This window comes from Anser cygnoides, chromosome 24, assembly GCF_040182565.1.
Source record: "Anser cygnoides isolate HZ-2024a breed goose chromosome 24, Taihu_goose_T2T_genome, whole genome shotgun sequence".
Lineage (NCBI taxonomy): Eukaryota > Metazoa > Chordata > Aves > Anseriformes > Anatidae > Anser > Anser cygnoides.
Window position 1 is genome coordinate 2,801,805 of NC_089896.1, and position 22,012 is coordinate 2,823,816.

At 54.6% G+C, this 22,012-nt stretch overlaps 1 protein-coding gene and 1 long non-coding RNA gene across 9 annotated transcripts in view; both read right to left on the minus strand.

Moving 5' to 3' along the window:
- LOC106045155 (uncharacterized) overlaps positions 1–7,777 on the minus strand; it is a 33,288-nt gene extending 25,511 nt beyond the window's left edge. For both annotated transcript variants that reach the window (XR_007166697.2, XR_001212638.3), the window contains exon 1: positions 7,693–7,777. This is a non-coding gene — a long non-coding RNA (uncharacterized lncRNA). The remainder of the gene's footprint in view (positions 1–7,692) is intronic.
- Positions 7,778–15,218: 7,441 nt separating this feature from the next.
- Positions 15,219–22,012, minus strand: part of PTPRU (protein tyrosine phosphatase receptor type U) — a 55,583-nt gene continuing 48,789 nt past the window's right edge. For 5 of the 7 annotated variants that reach the window (XM_066982397.1, XM_066982392.1, XM_066982395.1 and 2 more), the window contains 3 exons: positions 20,910–21,067; positions 20,191–20,326; positions 15,219–17,843 (listed from right to left, as the gene is read on the minus strand). In XM_066982397.1, coding sequence (XP_066838498.1) covers positions 17,781–17,843; positions 20,191–20,326; positions 20,910–21,067 — 357 coding nt within the window. In that variant the 3' untranslated portion in view covers positions 15,219–17,780. The remainder of the gene's footprint in view (positions 17,844–20,190; positions 20,327–20,909; positions 21,068–22,012) is intronic. The other 2 variants (XM_066982396.1, XM_066982394.1) reach the window with 1 other exon arrangement.

A 22,012-nucleotide genomic window follows, 5' to 3' on the forward strand; every position in this document is an offset into this window, starting at 1 on the left:
GGGGTAATTAGATGTAATTAAGATCTCTCAGCAGGGAGCAAGGCACTCAGGGGATGCTGCACAGCCGGTGGCGAAGCTGTGCCTGCAGGAAGGGCACGAGCTGGGATGGGGAAATGCACCCCGGGCTCTGCCATGGGGCACCCATAAGCCCTGCATGAGCCAGCCCAAGCAGTTTTTTGCCCACTTGGGACACCTCCGCTGTAAAAGTCAGGGAAATCCTTCCAGAGGAGGTTCTCAAAGTGCTGACCCAAAGGGAAATACGTGCCCTTGGCTGCCAGGATCCAGGGAGTGAGCAGCGGGACTGGGAGAAAGACTGAATGCAGGGCTTAGGGTTCAACTCCAACAACAAAAGCTTTCCTGAAAAGCCAGCACCCCTCCGTGCACTCATCCCCTCTGGGTTATCAGGGAAGGCTACCTGCGTACTTGTGCAGCACACCTGGCTAGACGTGAGAGGTTTCACCGATATTTGCTCACAGTTTTATAACAATTTCAACCACATCTGACTGTGCAACAATAATTGGAGCTAGAACTACTGCCAGCTTGCAAGAACGGGAGCAAACCACACGCTCGCACCAGCTCTGTGGCCTGAGTCGTGCCAGCAGGGACGTGCGAACACTGGTGGCCTTCCAGAGCAGCGTTGGATGGAGACAGTCCACAGGACTGCTGAAATGCTTCCCGGGGGATGCACTCACGCCTTGGGGAGGGTTTCCACGTTAACACAGCACGATGAAGCCGTGGCTCTTCCTGCAAGTTCGGGGTCCGGTTGTGGCCATGCAGCCAATGCCACGCCAGGGCTCCAGATGTGGACGTCAGCCAGCGTGTCACGAACACCAGACCTCTCCCTCTGCAATCCCAGTTTAAACGACACCAGAGGTGCAAAACCTGCCCCAAAGCACGGGGGGGCCTTTAGGGTGGATTAAGCTGCCTCTGCAGACACTACCAGGGGATGCTGCCTTCGGGACCCCCCTGTCCCACCAAGCAGGACCTGGCTGAAGCAATGCTGAACCCGTGCGGCATTGCAGTGCAGCAGGAAGGTGCTGGCCAAGCCACCCTGCACCAGGACAGGAGCCAGGGCAGCCTCTCCGAGGTAATCCTGCAGTGTTCCCCAGCCACCCACCTGGGTTTTGGTGCCTCACCCAGGCAGGGCTGCTGCACCAGCCTTGCTCAGGCACAGCTGGCAGCTAATTGCCTGTTTAGCATAAATCCTAACAGTCTCTGCAGCCTTCCCTTGGGATGGAGAGAGAAGAATTTTGCAGCTCTGAAGCGAAGAAAAGCTTTACTGCAAGGGGCAGCCAGGAGGATGGAGGCTCACACCCACCCTCAGGCACAGGGGGTTGAAGATGCTCTCTCCTGCTTCAGCCCCAGGTCAGAACAAGCAGGGCTGATGGGCTTCCCTGGGACATCCCTCGCTATGAGAACTGCTTGGCACAAACCCTGCAGCTGGAAGCAGGGCTAAATCCCCCCCCATTTCAAGCTCAAAATGGCCATCTCCAAGGCAGAAACTTCCCTGTACACCCCTCTGAAACGGCGTATCTCCTGTCACCCACAGCCAAAATGATGCATTATTTGTACGCCAACCCTTCTGTGCACCTCCTGGATGCTCCTGCAGCAACCCTCCCGGCCACGTTTGGGGCAGGTGGTCTCTGGGTTTCCCACAGTGCCCCGACAGCCCTTCCCACCTCCTTCAAGGCAGAAGGAGGGGCAGAGACAAAGTCATTTGCCAAACACCATCAACAAGAAATGCCAGGGGTCGGAGCCTACCTTTCTCCTCTCCTGGCTGCTCCCCCCGTGGCCACCTCACGGGACTGGGGAAGGGCACAGAAGGGTTTGCTTTCCCCTCTTGCTCCCCACTTGATTGCCATCGGTTTGCCTGCAGAACAGAAGCCTGCCCTCAGATGGGCCTCGGTTGTTGCCATGAAGATGACTCCTGACTGCACCAGAATGGCAAAGCAAAATTAAGAAAGCAGCAAAAACACAACTAAAAAAAAAGTCTCATTTGCATAACAGGTTTCTCAGTTTTTCGTGCAAATTGGAGCATAGAATAAAATACGGACCTGAGAACGGAGCAGCTCTGTGCTGGTGCTCTCCTTGCCCAGGCAGTGAATCCTCTGCTCCCAGCAGCAGCACAGGGCAGGATCCGTCCCAGCACGGAGCAGCCACCAGCAGCCCATAGCAGCTGGCAGTGACCTGGGTTTGGTTGGGTTCCCTGAAACCTGCGCCCCAAAACCCTCAGCCCAGGATGGGAAAGCTGCCCTGAGTCTGTTCCCCACGGAGATCTCCTGGGCTCCAGGTGGTCAGATCTCATTTTTTACCTGTTCAAGCTCTGGGCCATGCAGAAAAAACAGAATGAGTCACAAAACAGCCTGGCTTGGCTTAAAATGACCGATTTTGGAGCTGTGCTGCTAAGACACAAAGCTACTGCTGCGTGGCGAGGGCTCTTTGTGGGAGCTGGTGGCTCTAAAATTGGTCTCATCTCACAGGCTTTGCGTGCAGGCACCAAATTTTTCTTCTGGATAAACTCTGCTTTGGGAAGGTTCTTCAGGGGAAATTCATGAAATTTTAAATTACACCAAGGTTTGAGCACTTCAAAGGGCTTCAGCATCACGACTCTTCACCTACTAGCCATAGCAGCCTCTCAGGTCCTCCACGGGCAGGGTCACCAGGACCTCCTCACCTCCTCTCACTCCAAGACTTTAAACAAGAGCCTTTTCCCTGCTACCTCAACTACATGCAAATACCTCACCGACAGAGAGCAAACGTCTCCTTGAAAAGCATCAGCAGCCTTCCTCGGGGCCACAGAGCCCTTACTGGAGCTGGGTGCCCGTCGCCCCGTGGTCCAGGCTGCTCATGGGGATGGTGGTGCTGGCTCCAACAAAACGTCCTCGCCGCGGCCGCATTCAGGGCACGGCATGAAGTGCTTCTCTTTGTGAGACGCACTAAGTAATCCCAGCTTCCCGGGAAGATAATTAAGTTCCACTCGATGGTGTGACCGCTACAATTTAAAGCGCGCATGTACACACGCAGAATGAGTAAAGGTGGTGCTTTTTTTTTGCCTTTGTCCTAATAAAAATAATTGGCTTTGGCCAGTTGAGGGTGTTTCTTCTTCCGTTTTCAGCAGCAGCACCGTAGCGAGCAAAGCCTGCTCAACGACAAAGCTTGGGCCGTCCTTTCCACGGCAGGACCCAGGAAGGTGCTGCACCCTTTGCAGCACCCATGGGATGCACACACAGACACAGACCTTGCCCTGTGGCCTAAACAGGCAAGAAAACAACCCCAGCAGAGCAATTTGCCTTTAGGAGCATTGGCTGACGCAAAAATAGGGAATTATTGGGATGATGTCCTTATGCTGCCATTTCCACAGCGTGTTTGACGTGCCCACGGGAATGTCTGGCAGCCCCGGCGAGCTGGCCCTGCTGTGTCCCACACCGTATTGCAGTGACAAACGGAGGCACAACGGCAGTGACAGACGTGCCCCAGGGCTGCAAGGGCTGTGCAGAGTGGATGCATCCCCGAGCACACCTCCACACAGCCCTGGGGGCCCCATACGGTGGGGCTGCAGGCACCCGCAGGGTGTAGGGGCTGCAGGGACCAAGGCTGTCCCCAGGCCCCCTCTGCTCACAGGGGCTGAGCTGCTCCATGCATGCATGGGGAGATTATTTCCAGCCTGGATGAAGCCCAAACATCTCAAAGGGGGTAGGATCCCGATTCTGAAAGCCACAATGTCTCTAAGCTCTGGATAAGGTATTTGTTGTCTTGAACACCACTGTTTTCACTTGCAGACCCCAAAGCATTTTGCAAAACACTCACCCGCCCTGTTGAGCGACGCATCCTAACATGAGGGCATTGCAGCACCTACCCTGCAGCCAAACCTGAGCTGCCCCTGCCCAGCTGCTGAACTGGGCCCATCTCCGCAGTTCCACGTGGAGACAGAGCTGGGCATCAAGAAACGGTTAAATTCCTAAGCGAGCCAGTAATTACATTTTTCCTGTAGTTTAAAAAGGCCATTTGAGGCCTTACAGAGCAAACATTTTCCCTTTTAATGACACGGTAATAGATTAAGAGGGGCCTGTCTCACGGCAAACATCAAACAAGGGAGATGGATTCCCCCAGTGGTGGGAGCGAGCGGATCTCTGGCGCACGGCGTGGCCACAGGAAAGCAGCGGCCACCGCTTCGGCATGGACCTGGCACGGGCAGGGTGGCACCAGCATCCCTCCTGCCCCTCCTTGTCTCCAAAAGGCACCAGGGGGCTGAGGCTGTGCCAGAAAAAGGAAAAGAGAAGGGGCTTTGGGGGGAAGGGGGGGGGGGCTGTTATTGTAGGTGTTTTAGTTATTGCAGATGTTTGGGTAGTTGCAAGATGATGTCCAGGAGGAGTGAAAGGGAGAGGCAGCGGGGGAAAGGAAATATTTACCAAGCTTCAAAAGCAGCAGATGGTTGCAATGGAAGGGAAGTGCAGGCAGGGCAGCTCCAGCGGGAGCAGGCTCAGCCCTGATATTGCAAAGGATTTCAGGTGCTCAGCACTCAGGGCCACCACAGCACTGCTGGAAGCCCAGGGTGCTCCGTGCACAGCTGGGTCCTCCATACAAACCTCTGTGCCCAACGCAAAGCAGGGGGTCCTGGGGGTCTGGGAGCTATCGAGCACCCCACCAGCCCACACATCGCTGGTGCTTTGCTCCAAGACACGCGTCCAGCCGGGATCTGCGCTCCCCATGGGCCACGTCCCCTCCCCAGGCTGCTCGGTGGGGGCTGCCCCCAGCGCTCAGCACCTCCAGCCCCCACTAGGAGAAGCGCCTGCGCTCGACGGGATGGAAACCTGCCTAATTAGTGCCGGGAAAAGCAGCAGCAGCAGCAGGGGCCCAGGCAGCCCCTGCCAAGCAAACATGTTCGAATCAAACCGGAGCTTCCTCGCTCCAAAGTTTACAAGATGTTTCTTTCAAACCCTCATTAAGCCCTTCTGTCGTCGCCTGCACTGCCTGCCCCCCGTGCCGGGGCTCGGAGATGCCACCAGGAGCAGGAGCTGTGGGTTTTCAGAACTTCAGGGGCTTCTCCTAAAGCCCTACATGCACTAATCCGCATTTACACCCAAGCTGCCCAGCCAAAATCCTGTAATGCATGCAGACAAATAATCCTCCTGGAGCACTGTCCCCATTTTTGCACTCTTGGCTGGATCAGACCAGCCCCTTAGGCATCCCTGCACCATCGCCCCGTGCCTGGACATGGTCTGGGCTCCGTAGCTGGTCACCCATAGTTTGGGGTTAGTGGGCAATAAAACCAGCAGACAGAGCTACAGCCTAGTTCTGGGCTGTACTGGCCTCCTGCCACGGCTCAGCACTCAGAAACAGCCGGAGCCCCTGCACGGCACGCAGCGTACCCGTACCTGCCTCCTGCCCAGCACCCACTGCAGGATCTGTTGGAAAATGGCACAGATATTGAGTTAGGGTGAAACCAAGCAGCTGGGGGACAAGGCGGTGGCAAAGCACATCCATATGGGATCAGCGCAGCTTGCAAACCCTGGCATTGCTGCTAGAAACACACCCCGAGCTCTGCCAAATCCAATTGGGTTTTTAAAGGGTATTTTTCGGGTGGGGGAAGGCCGAGGAAAAGCACTGGAGAATATCGGGTTTCAACGCTCTTGCAGCATTGTGTGTTTTCCCTTTTGATGTTGGTTTTTAGTTTTTATTGAAAAATATTTTGTGGTCTGACACAAACCTCACTCTTGCCTGAAGAGCCAATGTCAACATGAAATTCTGCGAGCGCCTCAAAGGGAAACATTTAAAACTACATAATGAAAAAAATAAAAAGAAACTGCCTTCTCTTTCCCAGCTTTTCCTTTTTCCCTCCTGGCAACTTTCAGCATTTTTTGCTCTTTTCCTTATGAACCAAAGTCACGCTTTGGGGTCTCAGTGTGGAGCAGAGCCCGGCTCCAGGTGACAGGGCAGTGCCCAAACCTGCTGCACTCCAGGGCAGCATCCCGGGGAGAAGACCCTGGCAAAGTTTCCCCCCATGAAACCATCGCCCCTGGAGCTAAGCCAAACACCTTCCCCTCCTGGCACAGCACACAGAGGCCAGCTGGGAGGCCAACGGCTCTTTGGTTAATGTCAGAGAAACCTTGGATCAACCGAAAAACCAACATCTATCCCCAGGAAAATACAGCCCTCACCCCCCTCCTCCAGTCAATTAGTCCTCCTGTTAATTAGGGCTCCCCAGGCTGGCCTCGCACCCTTTCCTTGACCAACAGGGTTTGGTTTTTTATTTGTGCTGTCATTAGTCGGCACATCACAAAACCAAAAAAGCCCAGGAAAGGCACGAAACCGGGCAAGGGCAGGCTTGCTAAAAACTGCAGCTTCTGCGTCTTGGCAACACGTTTAATTTTGGCTAGAGAGCCTCAAACCGAGGGCTATGCCAAACAGTGCATCTATTAAACCGTGCACGTTTAAGACATTTGTGCCCCACTTTTGTGCACGTTCCTGCTCTGGCTGCAGGGAAGGGGAAAACCCATGCCCACACGTGCGTTTTTGCACACCTGAGCAGCTCTGCAGAGAGCTGCAAACACATCTGCCTGCGTGCACGCACCTCAGGCTTACTGGGGGGCGTGAGCCTGTTTATTTGTGTCTGTTTGTGTGTCTGCACTCAGGCTGTTTGTTGGTACGGGCTGCCTTTCCCTCCACATATGTCTCTGTGGCTACGTGCCTGACTGCGTAGGAGAGCTCCCGTGGCTTTCTGGTGCCATTCCCAGGCAGCTCTGACAGCAAAAGGCACGCATTGCGCCGGGAGATTATTAAACAGCGATGGAAGAGGGGAGAAAGCACTGAGAAATGGTTAATTTTCAACCTGCATCTCATTCCTTCATGGTTTTAAAGGATGTTTCCCACCCACCTTTTCTGGCATGCGAAAGAAGATCTGCCCGAAGCGAAGCTTTCCTGTACCCAGGCACGCACAGGAGCAGGGGTTGGATCCTTCTCACTGTGCAAGAAAGCTGCTTGTGCTCGGGTCTCCATTTTATCCTTCTCCTCTAACCAGTCCCCCCAGCCCAGCATCTGTACAAGTTTTTTTTCCCCTACTGGATTTGAAGGAAAAAATAAATGGAAAATCCTTTTTGGACCGCTACTAACACCTTGGAAGAGTCGAGCCAGAAAGGGACAGGAGACAGGTGGTGACCATAAAACATCTCGAGGGTGCTCCAGGGGCAGAAGTTGGGATATCTCCAGTAGACTACTGCCACTTTAACGAGCAGAAAACAACAGCCCCTTAGATCTCAACCACAAAAGTGCTCCCTGCCTTTTTGCAATGCCGAGGCAAGCTAGGGCCTGTGTCTGCATTCAAGAGGGAGGATTTATCACAGGAGCACATCTTAGCACTGCATTACAGGCAGCAGACCTGTCTGGGCAGCGTCTGCAGGGCCCTCAGGTGTGCCGTGCCAGTGCTACTGGTGTCCCACCAGTAACCCCCATTGCAGCCCAGGGCTCTTCCCAATGGATGGGCACTCCAAGCCCCCAGCAGCAAGCAGGCACAGCAGCCTCCCAGAAAAACAGGCTGAACATCCAACCCTGCAGTGCAGGCACTGCAACGAGACAAAGACATCACACCACGTGCAGCAGTAGCCCCAGGAGATGTATCCTTGGTGCACCCACACTGCAGCCCAGAAGCACCTTCCTCCTGCTTTGACGGCACCTCCCAGCACCACCACCACTCACCGGGCAGCCGTTCAAGCACCCTGGGGCGAGGTTCCACCAGCAAGTTCCACCAAACCAAAAGCTTTGCAGCTCCCCAGGGTCCGTACTTGACCCCTTCCCGGCCCCAAGGTCCTGCCCACCTTCACCGCTGTCAGCTGTGGAACACCTGAGCACCACCTGAGCACCGATGAAGACTAACGACAGTGACTGGCGCTTCATCCATCCTTCAGCCTGCTCGTGAACCTTCCTCTCCCACTAAGTCCTTGGGCAGCTCTTCCTTGTTCTAACGGCCTTACAAGAGGATTTCTGGTTGCTTCGTATGCCCAGTGCCAGTCTGCTATGGTTCCTCCACACTATTGTGGGCTCATCTTCCACTCACAACCTCATTCCCCTTTCCTGGATGCTCTTTGCACGTGTGTGCACTGTGTGTGCTCCTACTCACTTGCTCCCCCAGCACAAGCCATGCAAGCCACCAACACTCTCCCGGTGATGCCTCAGCCCCATAGCAGAGAGCAAATTGCTCTCTCTTGTCGAGGAACCTCCATGCCAAAGGTCTCTGGGGGTCCCATCTGTAACTCTCTTATCAGCACCCCTCTTCGGCTCATTTCTTTAACAAATCTTCCCTGCGCATCTCACTGGAAACAGCCCAGAGATAACAACAGCAGATATGGGCTGACCTATGGGATTCCTGGAGTGATCAAACTGTCAGATAACAGAATAAATCTTTCTCATGGGCTGGGGATTAAATCAGAGAGTGTTAGCTGCTGCGGCTTCTTATTTATTTCTGTTCTCTTAAATTGCATTTCCCTTCCCCCCACCTGGAGTGCCTGCTGCCTACAGCTGTAAATTACTGCAAACCTTTATGGCACGTTTAGACACTGAGTCTCTTAACCTTGCAAACACCTCTTGTTTTCCTTGATGGTCTCCAAAAGCTCTAGGGAAAGAGAAAGCAAAAAGGGAGGGGAACAATTTGATTGCAGGCGCGTGCCTCGGCATTGCACGATGGCATGACCGGGTCTGAAGGTCGCCTGAAGCCCAGGGGCTGGGTGTGCAGCTCTTGGCTTTTGCATTCAGCAGCCTCCTGGCCTTGGGTGCAGCACCTCAGCTCTGCTTTGCCCCAGCCCTCCTCTGTCCCTGCATCCTGCTGAGGATGCAAACTGGGCTGTGGGTGCTGCTCTCTGATGCAGACGTGTTGTCGCCCCAAAACGTAGTGATTCCCTGTTGGATTTGGTGGGGCTGCACTAAGCAGCACCTCTGGGATTTGGGTGGAGGCAAACCCTGAGAGCTCCAGAGCACAGAGCTGCCCAGGGAGCTCTGAAACAGGGGACGGAGAAATATCGAGAGGTGGTTCGGTCTCTGGCGTCTATTGAGCAAAAGTGTTTGACGTGGCAAAATACGTTCTCGTTCCAAAAAATTAAACGAAATAAAACAAAAAGCAAGAAATAAAAGAAAAACAAATATACATGAGTGCTATTCAGGTCCAAAGAGATTTGCAGGCATGCACCTTCTGCTAAGAAAACCTCCCTGCACGGGTTTGCCCCCGCGGCGTGCTGCAGCCTTACCCCACGTGCGGGGACAAGCGAGGCTGGTGGGCAGCCTGTCAGTGCTGGGACTGGCAGCCTGATGGCAGGTCCAGAGGTGGCACATTAGCTTGCCAACACCTTCGTGCAAGGCTGGGAAAAGCAATCAGAGGAGACCAGCTCGGGCTGCCCGGGGGGGCTCGCCTGCTGGCTCCTTACGGGATTGCTGCCCCGCTGCGAGCGGCGAGGACGAGCAGCCGGTCAGTGGAAAAGTATCAGGGGAAGAGAAAATCCCAAAGTCACCTGAATGTCCAGATGCCCTGGGGGCTGTGCTGGGCCCGCAGCAGATCACCACTTCCCAAATCCTGGGGACAGCCTCACCGTGCTGCTGGCCTGCCTCCAGCCCCGCGCATCCCTGCGGGGCTGCTGCAAGCCCTCGTTTCCCAAACTCCCTGCGAATTTTGGGTGCATTCATCTCCCCTTAGGAGGCCCGGGGTTCAGCCACGGCCGAGTGCCTCCCCTTTACAGACCTGGCAGCTTCGCCAGCCAGCTGAGCCCTTCTTAATAGGCAGCAGCAGCAGCATCCAGGTGCCCTGAGCCAGCCCCGCTTTGCTCGGCGCTGCGCAGTGCTCAGCCCAGAGCTTTGGCTCGGGGGAAGGCAGGAGGACAGCAGGGTTTTTGTCCCCAAGGTGACAGCGAGATGCCAGCACAGGCTCAGAGGCTGTGCCCGGCACAGGGACACCCCGAGCCCTTCCCCAGCGATGCCGGGTCGCTGCCCATCTGCTCCACCTCGGACGAGGTCACCTCGGAGAGGGGAAGCGTTCAGAGATCCTGTCCCGAAAGTCCCCCAAAGGACTGTTGACCAAACCAAGCAGCCGACCCCACTCCCCTCCACTTGCCTTACCCACGGGACCACCCCCCAGCCCACCAGAAAGGGACAGTTTCTCAATCCACCGGCACCACCAACGCGTCTATATGGCACCGAAACCCACCCAGGAAGCTTCATCACCTCTTGGGACTGGACAGAAAAATGTCACTTGGCTGTTGGCCCCAAAACGCAGAGGGACACGTGGGTTGGAGCACCAGCTCCAATAGCATCAGGAAGGGAACAAGGAGCCCACGAACGGGAGATTTTCTATGGACTCAAAGGGCTTCAGGCTGCTCAGGGAGGGGAAGATCGATGATCCGCTGCTGTTAACCTGCAGGGGACCAGAAACTGCAGATAAATCCCCGATAAAAGCTGTTCCAGCAGGAACACCTTCCCTGTCCCATGAATCTCAAAGGCACAACACTAGGAGAAAGGTAAATGATTCATTTCTTTTGCAAAACCACGTCCTGAGAACACTATCACGTTTTCTAGCTGGAGTGAAATCCTCCCGGGAGCCCCTGTTGCTGTTTGGGACCTCGCACTAGCTGGCTGCAGAAAGCTCGTGTGCTTTTCGACACTGCAGACCTGTGTTTGCCTCCCTGTTTCAAATTCTCCCCAAACTTCCCGGGCAGGATTTTCTCACCCAGCCATTCGTATTTGGTATCCGTGCTGAAATACTGCTTTATAAATAGCAAGAGCTTTATCTTGACTCTAACCAGCAACCTCAACTTAAAGCTAAATGCATAATTTACTGCAAATTAAACTTAATGGGACTAGAATAATTATGTTGACTTTTGGAAGTACTTAAGGATAAATACATGATTAGATATTTTGCACACCGTGAGGAAATATTTATTTCGAAATACAAATTCTTCCCATTGAGCCTTTTGATGGCACATTTAGAGGTGACACCATCAGCATATAGATTGCAGTACCATTAAGGCTACTTAAATAAATTACCCGGCTGTATTTGCAGCGCTGGGGAGATGGGAAGGCTCCAGCCGTGCACGGTGCCTGCGCCGCCAGCTCGCCGGACACTGCAGCCTCCGCTCGCCGTGCCCATCACGGAGGTGCTGCAAGCATCCCTCCACTCCTCTCGCCAAAAAAATGAACCGACCAACATCAGTGCTAATTCATATTTCCTCCCCTAGGGATTTGGATTTTTTTATGGAAATGGCTCAGTTTGAGAAGTGTAATTTTTTCTTTCTTACAAGTCAAAAGTGAGGGAAATTTCAGCAGGAGGACTTGCAGGATCTTTATCAGCAGCTGATGCTGTAAAAGCAGCTGTGGCCACAGCACGCTCCTGCTTTGTGCTTGTCTGAAGCTCCGCTGCTCTGAGCTGCCAAGAGGTGAACAAAGAGGTTTCGGCAATGGGCTGCTCCGGGGGGAACCCCAGCTCGTGGCTGCGTGGGGTCAGGGCAGCCCCGAATTAACAACCAAAGGGGGAAACATCACAGCAAAGTGTCGCTCTCTTCCTCTTCCTCCTCCTCCTCCTGCAGGCTCTGGCTCCTGCGGCCACTGCCCAGTGAAGCTGAAATCTGGGAGACGGGGCGCTATTCCTGGCTGCCGATGGCCGGGGACAGCCCAGGGTTTAAATCAGAAATAATATTACGTGGGGGGGTCTTTTTTTTTTTCTCGTAGTGACGCTAGCAGAAGGGAGCTTTCCTCTCACGTCTCCTGAGGGGTGAAACCTTGGCTGATTTGGGGCTTTCCTGGATGTTAGGATCGTGCTCCCAGCTGGATTCCTGTTCCAAGGACGGGTGGGATGGCTGTCCTGGGCGAGTGGCTCTGCCCTGGGGACAGCTGTGACACGTTTGTCCCCCCCAGGCCCATCAGAAAGGCACCAGCACTCAGAGGCTGGCGATGGCGAGGGGACGGAGGTGACGGCCCCACCTGAGCCACGAGCAGATAAATCACAGGCGATAAATGAGCTGCTCTAGCTAATTGAATTTGGGTTTCGCTTTCATGAATTAATCTGCCAAGGTTAATTTGGGGAGGGGGGAGTTAGCTTGCTGTCCTGGTTTCAGTTAGGGCAGAGTTAATTTTCTCTTAGTAGCTGGTAGGGTGCTATGTTTTGGATTAGGATGAGAAGAGCGCTGATAACATGCCGATGTTTTAATTGTTGCAGAGCAGTGCTTACACCAGGCCAAGGACTTTTCGGCTTCTCGCTCTGTCCTGCCAGCGAGCAGGCTGGGGGTGCAGCAGGAGCTGGGAGGGGACAGACCCAGCACAGCTGACCCAAACTGGCCAAAGGGGTATTCCATACCATCTGGCGTCATGCTGAACAATATATAGGGGTGGCTGGCCGGGGTGGGGGGGGCCGGCTGCTCGGGGATAGGCTGGGCATCGGTCAGCGGGTGGTGAGCAATTGCATTGTGCATCACTTGTTTCGTACACATTATTAGTAGTAGTACTATTACCATTATTATTATTATTATTGTTGTTATTATTATTTTCCTGTCTTAATAAACTGTCTTTATCTCAACTCACCGGCTTCACTTTCTCGTTTCTCACCCGCATCCCAGAGAGGGAGAGGGGAGGGTGAGCGAACGGCTGTGTGGTGCTTAGCTGCCGAAACCACAACACTTGCCCTTCCCCCAGCCCTCCTTCCACCCTTGCTCAAGGCAATTTCGACAATGCCACATACGAAGGAGCAAGCCCGGAGCCTTGCCATCTGGGTGGTTCCACAACAGCCACCCCGGCACCATGGCAGGATGCTCACCATGGATGGAGAGGATGGAGCTGAGTGTCTGCAGGGTGTTTTAGCCCCTGTAGATGGGAGGACAGGGGGCATGGGGGGTACGGGGGGCATGGGGGACCCTGCCTGCAATCCGCTGGACACCAGCAGGGGATGGAGTCGGCACCTCCTGCACACCCAGCCCTGGTTAGGGAACGAGGCTGGGAACGGAACAGGAATATCCAGGTCACCTCCAGCAATACCACAGCTTCGGCTGTGGGAAATCACTGCCGGCTGTGCTGCGGGTAAAGGCACAAAGGAGATGAGGAACAGTTCCTAGGAACCAAAATTTGGGCATCAGGCGGCACGTTTGCATTCCGTATTGAAAGCCAAACCACTCCACTGAAGTAGCTCTAATCCAGGGGCAACAAGACCCGGGTACGTGTGGCCGTGCCCAGGGCCTGAGGTTTTCCTCTCCACCCCGTCCCCAGCCCGTCACTCACCGGGATGCGCTGGGACAGAAGGGACCTCTCCGCGGGACAGGGACCCAGACTCCAGGTCCTGCCCCGGCTCTGCAGGGTGGTGCGGGCCGCCTGGTGCTCCGGGCTCTCGGCGCGTCTTCGAGATGTTGTGGGGATAAAACAAGGCAGGAAAGTGAGGTCCTCGCTGCCACCAGCTGCAGGCAACACGTCCCCGCTCTTCTCGGGCCCCAAGAGCCCTCCTCCACCACCCCATCACCCCGCAGAGGCCATCCCATCCCCACCCCAGCTGGCCACCAAGTGCCACCCCGCTGTGCCCCGTGGCCAGGCTGGGACCCAGACCCTGCCGCCACCCCTTGTCCCCAGGGAAAAGCTCCTGTTTTACCTTCACGGGGCACGGCGGCGAAGGGCAACACGTCGGTCCTGGCGGAGCAGCTGCTGTTTGTATTACGGACCCGCCGACCGAGTGATGGCCTTCATAAACCCAGGGGAAAGGTTTTGTCATCGTTAGCGGCTGGTGACAGCGAGCGCCCAACGAGCTGTGGCTGAAATACGGCTCGAGAAGAGCCCGAAACCAGCAGGGAGGGGACCAGGGGGTGGGCACGGTGACACTGCCACCGCTCCTGGGGACACCCGGCCAAGGACAGACCCCGAAGCCTGAGGGTGCTGCGCACACCCCCAGCCCTTCCCAGGTGTGGTTCTTGGTTTTAATTTGCATTAGCCCCCTTTTTTATTATTTATTGGTAAAATGTAATTACCACATCCTTCACAAACCTTAATTAAAGATGAAAAACAGTCCTGACAAGTCAATTAGATCTTTTTTTTTTTCCTTGGTCTCCATTAAATTAAGACTCAAGTGTTACTGGAAGTGTTTAATATCACAACACATTAAACTGAAGGCTGCTTTGCAATAAATAAATCACCAAAGACAATGCAGGAGCTTTCTTTTTCAGAAGGCTTTCCTTACAATAGCTGTTCACTTCCCTGCTGGGAAGGGCAGGGGAAGTTTCTTCTTGCTTTGTGCACCTTTCCCAGCACTGGCCCACCCCATCGCTGGGAGTCCAAGGACCGGTCCCTCCCCCTCTTTGCTATTCCCAGCATCTCCACGGAGCCCCCTGCTTGCTTTCTGGGAAAACAGAGGGATGGAAAATCAGCCCAGAGTCAAAAAGGAGCCAAAGCATCGCCCCAGGGGCTGTCCCAGGAGATTCAGACCCTGCCCTGAGTGAAGGGGACACTGCTGAGGTTTGGGTCAGACCCAGCTGAGCTGGTTGAGGTTGGGTGAGAGCCCTGGGGACATCCCATCATCAAATCCCAGAGGATGGTGCCCCTGTTGGATGGAGCATTGCCCACCCCCAGCCCTGCTGCAGCCCCAGCTCCCAAGCACGCCGTGCAGGAGCTGCAGAGGTGGCACCAAACGGGAGCATCCTCCCTGCTGCCTGCTCCATCCCGAGAGCTCTCTGCACCTCCAGGGGCTCCACCAGCAATTCCCAGGGCCACGTTTCCTGGAGGAAATCGGGACAGACCAGGCAAGGGGAAATCCCCTTCCCATCCCGTGCAAGGAAACCTCGCTCCTCACCAGCCAGCCAGAGGAACGGGCAAGGACAGACACTTTTACCACCCACGAGGACACTGCTCCATCACAAGTGCCAGATGAAGTTGCGAGCACTCACCCTCCACTGGCTGAGGAGGGGGGAGTTGCAATTCTCAACCTTGGGACCTCATCTGAGATGTCACCATACTGCTCGCAGAAGGAACCCCTAAAGCTCTGCAAGCACAAGGCAGCCCTGTCCTCAGTGCCAGGAGGGTTTTGCAATCCCAGAATCTGGCCCTACAAATGGGTTCCCCCAAAATACCATCCTTCAACAAAGCATGATACAGCTGTGTCTTTATATTTTCCTCTCCCTTTTTTTTTTGTTGTTTTTTTTTAAACTACACGCTGCACCAGGGCTCCCTAAAGTATGGGTCCCAGACCAGGGCCAGCAAAAAGAAACCTAGAGGCCATCACGAATTTGGAACATTTATTTATGCAACTGATTTTCTTGAAAGGAAAGAAAGCCAAAAATAATAATTAAAAAAAATAAAAATTAAACAGATAACAGCTGGATGCGTGTGGTACAATCCACATTGGACGTGTCCCTCCTGTGCCACCCCTCAGTCCCCACCGCGCTGCCCCCGACGTCCCCTCCATGGTGGAGCCGCTTCATGGCACCAGTCCCCTCGGCAACAGCTCTTGGATGCTGCCAAAGTTTTCCGGGGTCAAAACCATTCCAATTTGGTGTTTTTCTTGGGTTCTAATTTTTTTCATTGTTTTTTTCTTTTTTTTTTATTAGAAATGAAAAAAGAAAGCACCACTCCAACCTGTAATACCAATAAACATTATCCATCTTAAGAACAGTATTTATATTTATATATATATATTTTTCTATATATATTTCTATGTACAGGCTGTCCTTGCCTTGTGTCACGTGAGCATCCTGGCAGGAGTTGGAGATGGGTCGGCTTTTATAGCATTTTGATGTCAAAGTCTGCCCTTTGGAAGAGATGCCCTAAAAACCCAGAGACATCCAGCAAGGAGATATCAAAAAAGAAAAGGGAAAGAAAAAAATCTCACTTTTAAAACATATATACAACTCCACCAGCTTCTACCTTATCGGGACTAAAGGGGGGTTCAAATTTCCTTTTTTTCTTTTTTTTTTTTCTCCTGTTTTTCTGGCCACAGGTCAGCTGCGAGCAGCGCCCAGCGCAGCACCCGATGGGACGAGGCCACCAACTTGCTCCATGCGAGTACCGGCGTTACCCAAAGGCCTGCCACAACCAGCCCGTGTCAGGGTAAGGAGACTATTTGGTCACAAAACAGCACTGGCACACAGCACGGATGGAAACGAAAGGGAACACGTTGTATAGCCCTTGGATCAGGTATCGTCAAGCCGTGCGAATTAGGCAGCGGGAGCACGGGAAAGCCAAGGATCCGGGCCAAACCCACGGACACGCTCCGGTGCCACCGCAGTCCCCTCGAAGGAGGTGCAGGATCCAGCTCGGGGCAGCGCAGCTTATTCCCAGCTAAGCACCGAGTAGCAAGTGTTGGCTCCCCTAGCATAAATCCTCCAAGGTGGAGAGATTCATCTCATCTCCCTCCGCCTTTGGAAAGCAGGTGGAAGTTCCTCTGGGCTTTGCTCACCTGGGGTGAAGCCCCTTTGGCTCTGAGACCTTCATATTGTGGAGTGGTCCAGCCAAATGGCATCTGCCTGGGCTTTGGATCATGGTCGGGGTGCGAATGCACCAGGGCTGGAAAGGGCCTGCTGTACAGGGCAGGAGGGGCTGGAGGATGCAGGGGGATTAAGGATGCGGGTGCCCACGGGCAACCTCCAGCACACGGAGGCCGGTTTCTCATTTGCTCTTGTCTACCCACCAAAAATGACCGTCAAGGGTCTTGCCTGGCATTGAGACAAGCAAGATCCCCAGTTCCTCCAGTCTCTGAGGCAGCCCCCAGACCTGTATCTCTTCACTGCCCCTTTGTGGGGCCACATGCAGAGAGAAAACCCTGACCACAGCTGGCTCCCCAAGCCCCGGGACAACCTGGCTTCCCCCAGTAAGCAGGAAACCCTGCAATTATTACAACAGCAGACAGCAGAAATGACATCTCACGCCTGCCTGTAGCAGGATGAAGCCAAAGAGCATCAGATGCCCTCAGCCCCAGCCCCAGGCCATTTGCCTGGGTGGCAACAGGAATTTGTCACCAGCACTCAGAGCCCCCCAGGAGGGGATAATTGATATGGATGGAGACAACTGCATGGAGACAGACAAGCCACGGGGGAAACATCACTTCTGAAGCTCTGCAAGGACACCGGGAAGGCTCCAGGCCGGTCCCCACAGAGGGACACTTTTTGTCCCCTGCCTCCCACCCCACATCCCCGCTCTGTCCAGGGCTGGATGCACGAAGGGGCGCAGCTCACAGAAATACGACAGTGGAAACCAGTCTCGTGGCGAGCGGGCAGAAATCCACGAGCTGCCTTTAGGGGATTTGCTCCAGCACAGAGCACAAAAGGTCCCCACATAGGGCAAAACCAACCGGTGGCCATCAGGGCTCCTCAAAGAGCAGCTTCGACTCCACATACGATTTAAAAACAATGTCTCTTCCCCAAATATCTATCCTGCCCTGCTGGGAAACAGGCTCACATCCTTCTGTCCTCTTCCTCCCCTCCTTGGGGTCTTCTCCAGCTACTCCAGATGTGTCCGAGCAGGACCAGGCAGCGCTCCGGGGCAACTTCTCATGCTCACCAACCCCATACCACCGCAGGGACGGGACAAGACGAGCTGTGGCAGCGACCCACGGCCACCCAGACGAGCTTGGAGCAAGGGGAGGGGAGTTGGAAAGCAGAGGATGAAGATGGAGAACGGCCAACGCATCCCCACATCCTTTCGTTGCTCTCAATTTGTGTTTGCATCTGCTCCGTTGCTGTTTTTTCCCCTCCTTGCCTTCAGCACTAATGCAACGTCTGAGCACAAAACTGCGCGTTCGGCACAAAGCCTACGCAGCCCCCGGCCTTCGCCCTCCTGGCGAGGTGCTATCTGGTCTCCAGCGACTCCAGATATTCCAGTGCTATGTCGTAGCAGAAATGATACTGCTCCTGTTCGGGGAGAGAGACGAGAGAGTTAAGATCCCGAATTAAGTGTTTCCCAAAGCTTAAAGGCAAAATAAGTTTCAGCAGCCCTAAGGAAAAGCTGTTGAGCTCCACGGGACAGGAGTATGACCCTCGCTGGGGGCTTCCTCCCTCTCCTGTCCCCTATAAAGCTCCTGCCAGAACAACACTGCCACAAACAACTCTTTTAGCAAACAATGCCCATTGCTGGGGAAAATGGATGAAACATCCGTTGGATGCAAACACACCAACAGCACTGATTTTCCTGTATTTAGGGGGCACAGGGCATCTTCACCTCCCCCAGAAGGAAGAACAAGGACTGCAACATCCCCTTAGTGTGAGGATCTGGTTTATTAATTGCACCAGGGCTGAGCCTTCCCTGAAACCAAAGGCATTTTTTGCTTCCCATTACCTGGCTCCCTGACTGCACGAGGGCAAGCCCAACATAGCTCGCTCCTATTTTTATAGCAAAAATCACTGAAATTGGGCTCACGAAGGCTGTTTTGTCTATCCTCGTCCTCCTTTATGTGACCTGTTCTTGTGCTCTCCTGTCCTGATACAATTTATAGCACACAAAACTACGGGGAACCTCAGAAGTGTCCATCCCCACGAGATGTTGCTCCTTCAAGCATCCAACAAGAAAGAGAAAAAAAAAAAACAACAAAACCCATTAAGATTTCTGATGCCCCTGCGTGGGAGCATCCTGGGTCCCCTCATCTCCCCAAATCCTCGGCAGCATTATGGAGATGGCAGCTTGAGCACCGGCGTGCAAATCCCGTTATCCCCAGGTGGGAGTGGGCAGAGGGGCTTCAAAGCGAGGAGGCTGCAGCAGCTTAGATTAAAAGCACATAAAGCTTCTGGATTAAGAAAAGGGATTGTTTCCATTTATTTTAATAGAAAAATAACCCCCCAGAGGCGAGCAGAGGGGGGAAAAAAGCACAAGCTGGATCCAGAGGGAAACGTTCTGCTCCGGCTGCTCTCTGCGGGGCTGCGGCTCCTTACACCGGAGGAGGATCCAGCCTCCAGCAGCTCCGGTAGATTGGGATTCCCAGAATAGCTGTTTCAGGTTCATTTGAGGCTGGAGGACGCTCGTGTCCCGATGCGAAATGTCGCCTTTTTAATACCTTGGCAATTTAGCCCAACGGGGCTGGTGGCCTCATGCTTGTCACATCATCTTTCCATTAGCTGCAGCTCTCCCTCCGCTCCCCGGTCCCCTCCCTCACCTTCTCCTCCACTTTAATTCCTAATGCAAATCACATCCCCCTCAAAACCATTTCATTTCTCCATTTAGGGATTTTATAATCCGGGCAGGGTAAACATTTCTGGCTGGCTTGCTTTGGAACCACCACGAGGCACCCGCCCAGCACGGGACGCATGGGGACAGCCACATGCCTGCTCCTTCCCCGGTCCTGCCATCGGGGTCTGGAGTAGGGCACAAAACTTTCGCCCTCCCCACGTGAAACGTGGCTCCATCGCCCCCCCCAGCAGCTTGCCCACCAAGTCACCCTGCTCAAAATGCCGTTCCCTTTTGTATCTCCAACAGGAATTTGTCAGGCTTCACCTTCCAGCCCTCAGCTCCCCTCCTGGCAGCACGAAACCATCCCGTGGAGCTGGCTGGGTGAATTTAACTCCAGGCTGTTTTCTCTAAATCACATCCACTGGAAGGAGACCCCCTGCTCCGGCCGAGGGTGGGGACAGGGAGCCAGCGCCATGCGCCACCTCCCCAGGGACACCCCTGGGCACACGGGTGCTGCCGGGTGCTCAGCTCGGCTGAGCCGGACAGGCAGCAAGTGACCCAGGGCTGTTCCCAGCCCCCCAACCCTCAAAAAAGCCACAATTACAGCAGCACAGGATGGCTGTGGTGGGAAGGGACCTCTGGGTCCATCTGGTCCAACCTCTGCTCCAGCAGGGCCACCCAGAGCGGGGTGCCCATGACCATGTCCAGAGGGCATTTGAAGATCTCCAAGAAGACCCCACCACGTCTCTGGGCAGCCTGCTCCAGTGCTCTGTCACCCCTGCAAACCTGCCCTATTAGTCCAGGGACGGATTTCTGGCAAGCCCAGTGCCAAGGGCACATCAGCACAGCGAGATGAAGGCAGCACCAAGGCGGCTTTCAAGAGGCTTTCACCTACCCACCCAGCCCAGCCTGCTGGGGAACTCACTGAGACATGCTCCTGCAGGATGCCCCAAACACTAGTTGGGTTTGGGACGGGAAATGAGGTGTTTTGGGGTGCATGCATCCCCCAGCACCTCGCCCCTCTGCCAGAGGCTTGCAGGAAGGCAGATGCGCGGGGAGCAGCAGCCAGTGCAGACACTGGCGGTGCCTGATGCTTACCAAGGTCTCCACCATGTTTGGCTTGTAGTTGCGGAGGGTCTTTGCAGCGTAGAAGACATCTGCCATGTTGTGACACTTGAGCATCTCCAGGATCATGGTGGAGGCACAGTAGGTGCCGCTCCGGCCGCCCCCGTTCCTGGTGGGAGAAGCACGCGTGGCGGTGGCAGGAGGATGGCACCTGAGCATCATCCTGCACCATCCACTTCCCCCCGTTCTCTGCCCATTCCTCCCTCCCAGGAGATGTCCCAGAGCCCCCCTAAAGCGGGGGACCTAGACTGGACCCCACTGGGCCTCATAAGAGCCACAACAGAGCAGGAAAATGCCTTTTTGGACCATCAAGGCTAGACCTGCGGCGCAGCAAAATCATTCACCCTGGGGTGAAACCATCCGACACGGTCACGTCTGATCCCTGACTGCAACGGGGACTGGGGAGAGGAAGAGCGAGCATGATGCCGGTGTTTTATAAAGCATGTTCTCAAATTATCCCTTGGCTAATGAAGACAGACGAGGCCGTAATTAATTTTTGATTAAAGGCTCGCCTGCTGTCTCTACCAATCTGCGAACGTGCTGGGTCCCATCTGAGCAGAGCGTGCGGGGGTTTGGGCACAAAAATTGCCAGGAAAGGGATTTTCAGAAGAATTTCTGGCAGGACTGAGGACAAATGAGCTGGTGGCTTCTCCCCCCATGCCAGAGCCCGCTCCTCTCCAGCAGACACTCACAAGCAGTGCACCACGGTCCTGCCATCGCCACTCTCCTTCTGCCACCTCTCCACTTGGGCCAGGAGGTGCAGGAAGGACTTCTTGGAGTCTGGGGTGTCTCGGTACGCCGACCACCGCAGGTACTGGAAATGCCGGACCATCAGGTGCCCCTCCTGCAACTAGAAAAGTAAACCTCATTAACATGATCCCACATTAATGGGATGTGCTCTCTCTTTTCCTTCTGCTGCCCTCTTTTCCTCCACTGGAGGTTTCACGGAGGGCTCTTGCCATGTATTAATAGCAGAGGAAAAGAGGAAAAGCCTTTCCTGGTGCAGTAGGACGGATGGTTCTCTGCTCACATCGACCCTTCGGTCCCACCAACCCAGGCAGCTCCACAAACATAGTTTCCCCTAACCAGCAGCATCTCAGGCTGTCCACGCATCTCACAAAACTTTCCACCTCAGCCTCCCCACGGCTTCTCCATCACATCCTCAGCTCGCAGGCAGAGGATCCCCAGGGGACGCGTTTTGTTGTGTTCGCTGGAAGCCAGGAGCTCACCGAAAGCTGCCTCCCACAGAACTGGGGCGCGGTGGCAGCGCGCCTTAATACCCTGGTAAGCTGGTTAGCCTTGAAACCTAATCTAGTTAGCAGGCTGCGGGAGGAGGATTACACCCAGGGAGCTGAACGAGGCCAGGTTGCAGCCCGGCAGATGTGGGGCTCTAGCTCAGAAATACTCTGGGCACCAGGAGGAAACTCCTCTGACAGCCCGCTACAGAAAGCTGCAGGGTAAATCTTGAAGCTTAAGTGCTCCTGATTTTTGGGTGGTCCTGTGTGGACCCAGGGGTTGGACTCGATGACCCTTGTGGGTGCCTTCCAACTCGGGACACGCTCTGGTTCTGTGGCTCTAGGTGAAAGCTCTGGCTCACGGAGCTGGCTCTCCTCCAGCCACCAGCAGCGGGCACGGCTCAGCGAGAAGCGGCTCCTTGCGTTTAGCAGCGCTCCTCCGGCACTCTGCTCCCTGGGGAGATCTCTGCTTGGATCCAGAGCCTGCGATCACGCTGCATTTTAATTCAGCAAGGGGCATATTCTGCCACCAGCCACGGCCAGCGAAGGATTTCAGGCTG